The sequence below is a fragment of the Oncorhynchus nerka genome, linkage group LG15 (genome assembly GCF_034236695.1).
Source record: "Oncorhynchus nerka isolate Pitt River linkage group LG15, Oner_Uvic_2.0, whole genome shotgun sequence".
NCBI classification, from domain to species: Eukaryota; Metazoa; Chordata; class Actinopteri; order Salmoniformes; family Salmonidae; genus Oncorhynchus; species Oncorhynchus nerka.
This window is the reverse complement of record NC_088410.1, coordinates 37,125,256-37,137,193: the sequence shown is the minus strand read 5'-3', so window position 1 is coordinate 37,137,193 and position 11,938 is coordinate 37,125,256. Positions and strand designations below refer to the sequence as shown.

The following is an 11,938-nucleotide window of genomic DNA, read 5'->3' as shown; positions in this document are numbered from 1 at the left end:
CATTTCTGTTCAATTTTGTATCAAGACTGCCCAAATGTGCCTAATTTGTTTATTAATAACTTTTCATGTTCAAAATTGTGCACTCTCCTCAAACAATAGCATGGTATTATTTCACTGTAATAACTACTGTAAATTAGACTGAGCAGTTAGATTAACAAGAATTCAAGCTTTCTGCCAATATCAGATATGTTCATGTCCTGGGAAAAATTATTGTTACTTACAACCTTATGCTAATCGCATTAGCCTATGTCAGCTCAACCGTCCCGTGGAAGGGACACCAATCCCGAAGAAGTTTTTAATGTTGTAAATGACTATTGTATGCATGATTGCGTGATGTTTTTATTAACCAGTCTGAGATATGGCTTTTTCTTTGCAAATCTGCATAGAAGACCAGCATCCTCGAGTCGCCTCTTCACTGTTGATGTTGAGACTGATGTTTTGCTGGTACTATTTAATGAAGCTGCCAGTTGAGGACTTGTGAGGTGTCTGTTTCTCAAACTAGACATTCTAATGTACTTGTCCTCTTGCTCAGTTGTGCACCGGGGCCTCCCACCCATCTTTCTATTCCGGCAAATTTTCACATGGAATAGCCTTAATTTCTCAGAACAAGATAAGACTGACGAGTTTGACAAGAAAGTATTTGTTTCTAGCCATTTTGAGCCTGTAATCGAACCCACAAATGCTGATACTCAACTAGTCTAAAGAAGGCCAGTTTTGTTTCTTTAATCAGCATAACCATTTTCAGCTGTGCTAACATAATTGCAAAAGGGTATTCTAATGATCAATTCGCCTTTTAAAAGGATCAACTTGGATTAGCTAACACAACATGCCATTGGCACACAGGAGTGATGGTTGCTGATAATGGGCTTCTGTAGGCCTAATGTAGATATTCCATTAAAAAATGGCCGTTTCCAGCTACAATAGTCATTTACAACATTAACAATGTCTACACTGTATTTCTGATCAATTTGATGTTATATTAATGGACAAAAAATTTGCTTCTTTCTTTCAAAAACAAGGACGTTTCTAAGTGACCTCAAACTTTTGAACGGTAGTGTATATACAGTAAATGTTGAATGTATCTTATCTAATTCGTTATTCCAAGCTGACTAAACTCAACTCTACGGTGAAGGTTGTTTCTGATCAAATCCACCAACTCCACCTATTCACCCAAGGTCAATTCTTTAACATGTTTTAATTATGAGCAAAAAGTCTGTGGTTGTATGTGATTCATGTTTATAGAAAAAGTATGGATTTCAGCAAACAAAAAAAAGGCATGCAACTACAGATGACAAACATAGGTACAAGGGAAGCATCTTGTAAATGTGAAAAAGTGTTCTATTGACCTTGGGCAAACCCAAGTAGTCAGAGCTGAATTCCACAAAGCCTGGTCTCTACTCAACTCTGTTGCTGGAGTTAATCAGAGACTTCCTTCACCATGGAGTTGAGTTTAGTCAGCTACCTTCTTCCAGGGTACAACCCCATAATCCATGATTGTTGTTCACATGTGAGTAAATTACTGGGTTTCTAGCCTAGGCCTATGAAATCCACCTTGGATGCATATAGTTTCATTCACAACGTGTATGAAGCTGTCCAACAAAACGGTTTGTCTATATGCAACTGAAGAAAGAAAGTATATGTATCAACACCCGTAAAGCCAATGAGGCCTTTGTCGCTTATGTAGGCTAATTTGCAAGCATATTAATTTGTTTTGTTGCAATCAGGTGGCTTCACGGGCTTGTAGCCTACTTGCAGAAGTTGGCACAATAATCCCAAAAACAACATTCAATGGATGGCATAATTGATGTATTAAAATTGCTATATAATTATAGGCTGCAGGCCTATTTCCATCGAGATGATTTACCATGGTGCGTCATTGAACCATTTATATTGAAGGAAGACATTTATACTCCGCCTATAATTCCTCATAAATTAATTTAACCTTGGAAACTATACCGATACAATTAAATCTATAGGCTACGCTCAAATAGTTTATACCTTGTAAGTGGGGTGACGCAATGTTTAGCTGATCAGATGTAGGCCTAAGAAGGCTATATGACCCTGAAAAAAATCCCGATTTTCGTAAATCAGTCATTGCCCACAATAATGGGTATTAATAGGGCGAAACAATAATACAGTTGCAAATATCTCGGTCTTCAACTAATCAACTTGATCTGCCTCCTCATGCCAACTCTTCTCCCCTGCCAATCCATTCTCATAAATGATTTTGAAACCTTTTGATGTTACATGGACAATGTGGTAACAAATTGTAAAAAGCAGGGTATCTAGTTACAAAGTGACCTGCAAAACCGGGTTTTATGGCATGTTTTGTAAGTCTAATAATTTCTCCGAATTGCAGAGATTGCTGCAATTACTTCGCATGCACCTTTGACATTAATTTCTCCCGAAAAGGAAAACGTGGGTCCCTGCCCTTAGGTCTATTTTTAAAAAAACTTTGATTAATGTACGGTATACTTTTTGGTCCAATTTGTTTGAAGTACAGCATGTCCTCTCTCTAACCTGCGCGCACACACACACACACACACATTTGCTAAATTGCAGATTGACAGGAAATCTATTTATTATAGAAGCATTTTCCATACTGGATTGGAGCAATGATATTTGTTTGTTATTTTACAATGGCACTGAAAGTTTTCTCATTCATAAATCCATCAGCTGTTGCTGTGTATTTCCTGGTTGTTTGTTCATGTATGATTCAAATGTACTTGTTTTGTCTATAAAGCCAATGTTTCGGTGTACCCTACTTATTTGCCAGTGTTGACAAACAAATGTTGACATTCTGGTTTATATGGTAGCCTATATAGGCTATGCCCTGCATTTGCCACAATGCTAAGCTAATTTATGTGGGAAAATATGACAAATGAGCTCATCCTGTGGCCGATTTATCATCTGTCTTTCCCTATTTGTCATTCAGTTTTTTTATATAGCAGATTTACAAACGCAACTAGGGACAGTGTAAAGAGTGTGAATAATTCAAGTTAAATTATCATCAACATGGCGGACTGACTGTAAATAGAGTCGTCGCAGATGCACAGTCGAGAGAGCAAAAGTTGCCTTTAGCCCCTACGCCTCATTGCGAAACTTCAGGGATGATGCGTCGCAAAAACCCATCGGCTTGATAAACCACAATCGCAGTGCAGAAGCCTTTATTCTCGACCATTTATTTCATTCCATTGCCGCGGAGCCCCCGAATAAAAAAAAACTGCTTTCGGCACCTTAACGCGCGGAGAACGAGAGAGAAAATGGCTGTCTCTTTTAGTCTATCCATCTTATTTTTTTATCGAGGTTTTAAAATGGGCGCATGTGACAACACCGAAACGGATGTCAATTAAATAAACGAGATAGCTTAATGTTACGAGGTTAATATCTGTAGCCTAACTGTCTGGAGACTATAAAGTAAAACATGTTACCAGCCTGCCAACGGAACAAACCCAACCCATTTTGTCAAGTGTTGTATATGTGGCAATATAACAAAACTATGAACGTTTGCTTTATCATACTACATTATTAGATAAATGATGTGCTTGTTGCCTCCAACCATAGAGATATAGATATATTTTATAACACCCCTATCCGCGAGAGCGTTGATCACTTTTGGCAGTCTATTTCAGTCATCTCAAAATGTTCACACATGTTGTTGTTTCTTTTGCAACCAATGTTACTTCATTTAGGCCTATACATTCCATTCTCTGTAAATTGTTCCTATGGGAATTCTATTGTTCTAAATTATGTTTGGAAAGGATTGACATTATGAATATGCTTAGTCATGGTAACGCGCTGGGTCTTGTGGATTTCATTTGTTTGTAAATCAAATGAAACTCAGTGACATTTTGTACCATTGTTTCTTTTCACAGATACTGGCCTTGTAATTTATACAATTAAGCTCTATCGAAACAAACAGAAGTTGCGGATGCCTCTTTCCCTCCCTCTGCGCACACATTCCACATCCCTCCTCTTTATCAACAAAAAGTGTAACCTTGAACTTTTGTGTTGGCACAATTGTGTGGAAGGCAATGTGATCTCGGTTAGAGGCCTAATGAAAATAGCTTGAAGGTCTTGGTTATAGATGTGACGTCCTTTAATGACCAACTGGACGAAAATAAAGGTGACATTTTAATTATGTCCGATGCAAAATGTGAGAGCTGTTGGACAACTAGCGCTAAGAAGTTGTGTTGTTATGCAAATCTCACAAAAATAGTTGATAAGCGCATGAGGACTTGAAATGCATGATACCTGTGTGCGATGGTGTGCGTGTGTGTGAGAGAGAGAGACAGAGAGAGAGAGAATGCGTGTGTGCGCGCTTGTGGCAAGTATGTGTTCGCGTGTCTGCATAGGAGACGACACATTAAGATTCGTTCTTCCCCTTGTGCATGATGTTCGTTTTTTTAGCTTTGCTGAGCACTGGGTAATGGCGGTTGCCCAGATACGAGCGAACCAATAATCTTCTAACAGGTCGACCATTGCACCCATATATGGCTGCAACCACTGCTGCACTGCAGTCGCGCGGAGACCAATGCTTACCCCCATAAAAGGAGTCCAGCAGCCCGTTTTCCTCCCGTAAAGCGATGCACAAAATGCATTACTGGCATCATGTTTGCCTGTGGGAAAATAAAAGAGACCAAATGAAAACCTAATGTTAATGCATATGAAGAATAATAACATGAGGGACGGTTCAATAGCCCGTCTAGCCTATTTTCTGCATGTCTTTGTCCTGTACTGCTTCTATCCCAACAGGGATTTTGAGAGCATTTACTACATTAGGAAATGGCTTGTAATTGACTAGATGTTGATGTGTTTGCATGGACGCCGTCATGGGCCTAATTGATATCATAACAAACAATGCAATAATATGCATTGATTGGCAAAGAGGGGGTCCTTTGTTTCAACCTTATCCATTGCAGCCTGTCAGCGCAATATTGCCATTAGCCTATTGTCATTTCCAATGGATCAAGATTGACCTATAGGCGTCTAATTAAGCTGTTTCGTGGTTTAGGCATGCAGTCAGCGTTTGAGATTTGCTTTGTGTTACAGGCTGCATGGACCTGCATGTCTCTAAGCTTTAGGGTGGTCCGCTATGAATTAAAATTGACATGCATGCTACACTGAAACAACCATTAGGCTATCTCAGTTAGGTTGTTCAATTATACGTTAGGCCTACTTCTTCTCTCCCTTCCTGTCGAGCAATCGGAAAAGGGTATTTAAGTATTGTTTATTAGTCAAGATCTGTGATTTGAAATAGATTATGGCTGGGTCTATCAGGGAAACAATGTTATAATAGGCCTATATGAATTTTCTCCTAAACTAGTTGCTCGCGACAGCCAAATGGTCCCAGAGAGTAAAAGCCTATAGACTAGAAGTATAAGCTGAAGGCTTTCGTGATCTTTGCAAGCTTTGACAATGTAAACGTATTGCAATGAGACAATGCCAATACCAAAGTTGTAGAAAACGTTGTCGCTCCTCACACGTGCAAATAAACTTTGACCCTAATAAAGACCGACAGCTGAGATAGATTTGAATCAATATACTTTTTGCCAAATAGTTGTGCGTCCATCTCAACTCATGTGTTGGCCTTAACAGCAATATTATCGGATTGATTAGCCTTGATATAGCTTTATTTATATGAATAGGCATAGATCAAACTAATTAGGACATTATCATTCATTTAAGCCTATATTCTTAAATGGAAGGATGTTTGTGTTAAATTAATGCCTTTTTGTTCGTGTGATTTAGTTCATAATGTCGGCATAATGTATAAACGTTTTGGGAAATCAATCTGCACTTTTGGAGTTTGTTTTAAGGGAACTTGGCGATGAGGTCTGAATTAATATGAAGTTTCAAGCGGATATGGTTATCTTATTGTTAGTCCTCAATTAAATATATTTGCGAATGATTTGTAGATGTGTGATCAGCCAAATAGCTGTCAGGTTAAGAAGACTGCCACACTTGCCACACTGGGCGCCCGGGGAGCTGTTGTTGTGGGGGGTTAAGTACCTTGCTCAAGGACACAACAGCAGGTAATGGAATCTAGGATTTGATAGGCCTACCAGCAACCCTCCGGTTGCTAGCTCACTTCCCGCCAGACCCGGGATTCTAACTGGCAACCCTTCGGTTGCTTACTCGCCTCTAACCGCTAGGCTACCTGCCGCCAATCAATTGGTGTTGTGAGTTTAACCATTAGTTGAATGCATTGCAAATTCATGTATAGACAAATTAATGCTCTGACAACAAAAAAAAATCGAATGGAAAGTTTGACAATAGTTCAACACGCGGGACATGATTGAAATGGACCTTTTCTGATCCGACAGGTAAGCTGTTCATTTGAATCTGTGCTATAATGCCATATACATTTTATTTTAGAGAAATAATATTGACATAGTAATGATAATACAGATAATAACAATAATTATGATATGATAATTATTAGTAGTATTAATAATTAAATAAATAAACAATTACAATAAATGTGTAGGCCTATCCAATTAACAATAATGATAAATACAAGGATATTATTATTATTATTATTATTTGATCTATTTTGTCGGACAAACCTCTTTCTTTTACAAATGGCCTATATTTTCCACATACCCCTTCAGTTGTTGCTGTAACGTGGATAAACGCATTTGGCCTAGCTGGCTGATTTATGCTGCATGTGTAAACAACAGGATGGCGTGATTTATTACACGTGTCTAATTATTTGAGCAGATCGTAATGAAAGTAAGCTAATTATTTAAAGCACCTATTTCAAGTCAGCGACCACATTTTCCGAGACTGAATGATTAGAGACCACAAATGACAATATTTTACGGTTAGTTTTAAGTGACAGATTCGTGGAAATTATAGACCTAAATATATATCTTGTTGAGTGTTGAAAATATGAAAATATGTTGATTAATTCAGGCCCATGAATAGGCCTACAAGCTCTATTCTAAACTTTTATTTTTCTATATGAAGCCTAGCCCTACTCAATTAATTAGGTTACATAGACCTACACTAACTTAAACAATAGGCCAATTTCTGTTTTGCTCAACTTTTTGGTAGGCTATAATCACATTATTTTCCGATTAGTCTAAAGTTTATGTTCAGGTTAAGTAATTTGATTTGAGATCCTACCTAATAATTTGATGGCAATCGCCTAGTCAAACACTTTAAAGGCTATAAATTAGGTAAATACTTATGACTAGGCTAACTGTGCAATGTGTTCTCTGATCCCCACATTTAGACATCTTCGACTGTGTTCGTTGAATGAAGTCAAACCTGTATGGAAACTGTAGCTTAGGTTTAAACGAATAGCCTACTGAATGGAGACTATAGTTGACACCATTTATTTAAAGAGAAATAAATACAAAACTAAAACGCCATTTTTTATTTATTTCACCTTTATTTAACCAGGTCAGCTAGTTGAGAACAAATTCTAATTTACAACTGCGACCTGGCCAAGAGAAAGAAAAGCAGTGCGACACAAACAACAACACAGAGTTACACATGGAATAAACGAGCGTACATGACGCTGTAGGGATCAAGAGAACTAGGATAAACTATTGAACATGAATGTGATCTATAGCCTATGTTCTATTTAGACATAGGACATTTCCTTTAGGCCTATATTGTCTTCTAGTCTCCTCATACAATTAGCCTACATGACTGTAGGCTATTGATTAAGAGCACTTTAATACTGAAATATTGTACGACAGATCAGCTGATAACTGAAATGTGCACACATTCAATCTGCTTTCCTTCACCTCTTTGGCGTATTACATTTGAGGAACGTTGCTCCCATTGTTCATTTCTTTTCATTCTGCACATGTTCTGCATTTAATATCTGGCGACATATGTTTTTAAAGACCGAATAATCCGAGTAATTGATCCACCGCGCTAAAGCCACCATTTTCCCCTCAAGAATTTTCAGAAGTGGACGCTCCTCCTACTCACCTAGCAACCGCGGGCACGTAGCAACGGCTAACCCAATGGGCTTTCTCTAAATGGTTCCACCGACTGCGGTTCCTAGGCAACGCATGATTTCTTTGATGACGTCTTTTCTGTGCAGGAGTATTATGGGCTGTCTGGAATTCACTCTGAGAGACAGCGGAGAAAAATATCTAGCGTTCACCACCAAGCTTTAGTTAACGGTAGCTGGATTGAAGTAAACATGGAGCTGTCTGCAGTTGGGGAACGGGTTTTCGCAGCCGAATCTATCATCAAACGCCGAATAAGGAGAGTATGTGAAACACATTTTCCTAACTTGCATAATCTATTTTGACGCGCCACTGCTGTTCCCTAACGAAGCGTTCTTTTTTATATTTCTGATGACACGCAGGGTCGAATGGAATACCTTGTGAAATGGAAGGGCTGGTCACCGAAGTAAGTTGCGTTGAATTTAATGCTAGAGAACCTTGCTTCTACATGGATGTTGCTGACTGCTAGCTGTAGCGTTCGCTTGCTAGCTAGGTGGCATATGCTAGTGACAAAGTCAGCGCAGCACGCTTGCAGTGTTAGCAAGCTAGCTAACGTTAGCCCGTATCTATGCTTGCTTTCCCAATGTGGTGGAAAACTAACCCCTGTCAATTGTATTTTCTCCATAGATTTAGCACTTGGGAACCGGAGGAAAATATATTGGACTCCCGCCTCTTCGTCGCTTTCGAAGAGAGGTAAATTGAATGGATATGGGCCTGTTCATGTTGTACATTCATTGCATGCAATGTTAGCAGCACAGCAAAATAAAATGCATCCGTCACGCAAGTCGCCTATTCCACTTAGCTCTCTTGATACTCAAAATGGGTGTCTTGCTGTTTCAGGGAGCGCGAAAGGGAACTCTTTGGGCCCAAAAAGAGAGGCCCGAAACCGAAGACATTCCTGCTAAAGGTAGCTATGTTGATATGCATGCATTGTTGAAAAGAATCCATCCAACACGCAATGAAATCTACTGAATTTATGGCTGCATGGTTGGACACGATTTCTAGCATGTGGCATGTAAACATACCAGTCTCCACCCACTATGTATCCACAGGGTCTTCATCTGGTTAATTCATAAATAGCTGTTTTTGCACTGACACGTGAATGTGCGAGTTTGAAGGATCCCGAAGGATGTCATGTTTTCCCATGAGAATCACCTTTTGTGTACTGGTATTAAGGCATAATCATATTTAGTGCTGGATGTGTATCTGTGTAGGTGTGAATGTGTATTTAGGGAAAGTAGTTAGTTAAGCTGGTGCTAATAGACCTCAATTTGTTTTACCCTAATTGATACCGAATCATGGTAAATTGTTTTGGATTGACAGGTAGCCAAATTGATCAATAAACATGCCAGGTTAATTGTTTATATTTCGAAATGAACTCGATGTAGGCTTGTGCTTATAAATGCGAGGGTTCATCTATTCAGGCGTGCATCGATTATTCGGCACGGTTGAAAGTTATTACGTTTTGACGTGTAATAATGAGTAAAGCAATCGTTATAGCTAATACCAAACGTTTGCATGAGATTGGTTTTGAATGAAATCTTAAAACTCTGAAGACGTCATCAAACGAATGCACCAGGCTTTTACCGAGTGCCGACTATGAAAATTGCTTAATACCAGCATCTTATTTAGAGTGCAGGCTCTCTCCCAGGCCTGTAAATAGATGTTTTCAAACTGAGCTGAAAAGACATATATAACAAGTAACTATTGTGAAAATGTAAAAATGCTAACAAACTGGTGTAGCCTGTAAATGTCTTCGTTTATAATTGTATACATGTATTGTTACAATTATACTCTTTGTTATAACATTGTTTTGCTAATTGTAAGTGCACATGATTTATTAAGCCATTATAAAGTTGCTGGCATACTCGTATTATATATCTATAATGACAAATAAAGAGTATCCTCAACTGGCATTTTAAATCTGTTCTTATGAAAGAGAACATTATACCCACTGAAATTGGAGCAGTGGAAAAACATTGCCCATATTGCCATCGGCAGTAGCCTACTTTCAATTTTCCTTCTTTGTTGTTGATAAGATTTTCCCCAATTCAGAAGTGGTTTTTCTCTGGTTTCCTTCCCCATTTAGGCTCAAGCTAAAGCTAAAGCCAAATCATACGAGTTCAGGAGCGATGCGGTCCGGGGGATACGCGTCACCTACCCGACCCCAGAGCCTGTCATCACCCCCAGAGCCCGAGAGGGGCTGAGGGCCGTGGTCCCCACCATCTTTCCACCCAGCACCGTCAACAGGGGCGAGAGTGTGCGGGTCAGGCCCCCAGAACCAGTCCGAGAGCACCGTCAACCAGTCCTCCAGAGGCCCCCAGGCCCCGATGGCTTTGTGATTGTCCCCAAGAAGAGAGGGCCCAAACCCAAGCTGCGATTTAAGGACAATCCCTTCAATGCTACTTCTGCCGCCACAGAGCCCCACAAGAGGAGGGCAGAGGAGCAGGCGACATACGGCCCATTCAAACTGGCCAAGCTGGGCCTGTCTGATGGTGAAGAGAGGGGGTCTGAGATGAGGGGGATTAAACTAGCCCACAGGCACCAGGTGGAGCTGGGTGGTTATCCCCACAAGCAGATGAGGCCCGTGGCTAGTGGGAGCACACAGCAGCACTACGGCCCAGACAGGGGCTTGTTGCACTCACACAGAATAGGCTCTGACTCCCAGGCCTGCAGGACTAAAGAATGCCCCTCAAATTACTTATCCCCTCCACACCTAAAGCACCTATCCAAAAAGAATGTGCATCAACCCAGCGAAGAGCTTCCACAGAGGGGGAAGCCTTCACTCATCGCCAAAATCCCTGTGTCACGGATCCTGGGCCAAACAGACGAAGTGACTTGGAAGCCTTGCATGAACAACGTGGAGAAGGTTCTGGTGACTGATGTGACCACAAACTTTTTGACAGTGACTATCCGGGAGAGTAGCACAGATCAAGGATTCTTCAAAGATAAAAGATGATTGGCTCTGATTTTAATTGTCTTCAGCTGTCTCTCTGTCAATCTTCTATCAAATTATTTGGAAAAGTCCAGACTTTATAGTGTCATTTATCAGTCAGATTTTTTATGTAATGTATAAAAGCAAATTGCAGGATTGTATGTGCATATGTGTATAAATATAATATAGTTGGAAGTCTATTAAATGTAACGACCAAAATGAAAGGAAGTCCATTGAAGCTAATCACCACCCATAGGCTATTTGAAAGAGTTGCATGCCTTGTGTACAGCATTTACTTGTTTACAAACAGCTTGTAGTTTTCAACGATCCACTTTTGAACTAACAGTATACGTTGTCAGACAGGCTATATTTATGTCAAGCTAGTACCTTTTAAATGTTAGAGGTATAATGTGGGCACATTTGTCATTTGATTTCACATGTCCAATGAGAAAAATGTATATGGAGAAATCCTAGGCCAATTATAGTGTGAACTATTTGTTCCAGGTCATGCCGTTTCAGTTTGAGGTGTAGCTTACCCTATTCATTTCAAATGTTTATCAAGCACTTTTTGGAAGGTTTCATAAAAAAGTGTATCAAATCTATGTCTTGTTGACCTACATGTCCTCTATTAAGAGTTTATATAGCCTTTACAATGCTATAGGTCAGTAGTTGAGCAGATGTCGATCTTGTTTCCAGATTTTTTATAAGCTGTTAATAAAAATGGGAAGGCTGCTTGGTGTTTATGACGCTGTCTTTGTCGAAGAACTTATATTGACATATTATACACAAGGGCTTTCTGTTGACATCTGTGTTGGACATACAAATCAAATGCTTTCAATGTAACAGGATGATCACAACCTGATGTCACAGTTTGCTTTTGAGATGCTTTCCAGTAAACTTGTTGAAATTGTGTCTGTTTCTGGTTGTCATGATTTCTTCCTTCTGATTTTCAGATTCATGGTTTGCCTTGGCTGTGAAAAGGACTGATGATAATTGCAAATGTGCTTTATGGAATTACAGGTTTCAGAAA

General features: G+C 39.5%; 1 protein-coding gene across 1 annotated transcript; it reads left to right on the top strand.

The window, feature by feature from the left end:
• Positions 1 to 8,065: 8,065 nt before the first annotated feature.
• LOC115142617 (chromobox protein homolog 8-like) lies at positions 8,066 to 11,818 on the top strand. The gene is made up of 5 exons (XM_029682214.2): positions 8,066 to 8,236; positions 8,336 to 8,379; positions 8,601 to 8,666; positions 8,814 to 8,880; positions 10,063 to 11,818. The coding sequence occupies exons 1-5, from the start codon at positions 8,168 to 8,170 to the stop codon at positions 10,930 to 10,932; spliced, it is 1,116 nt and encodes a 371-aa protein (XP_029538074.1). The 5' UTR covers positions 8,066 to 8,167; the 3' UTR covers positions 10,933 to 11,818.
• The last annotated feature ends 120 nt before the right edge of the window (positions 11,819 to 11,938 follow it).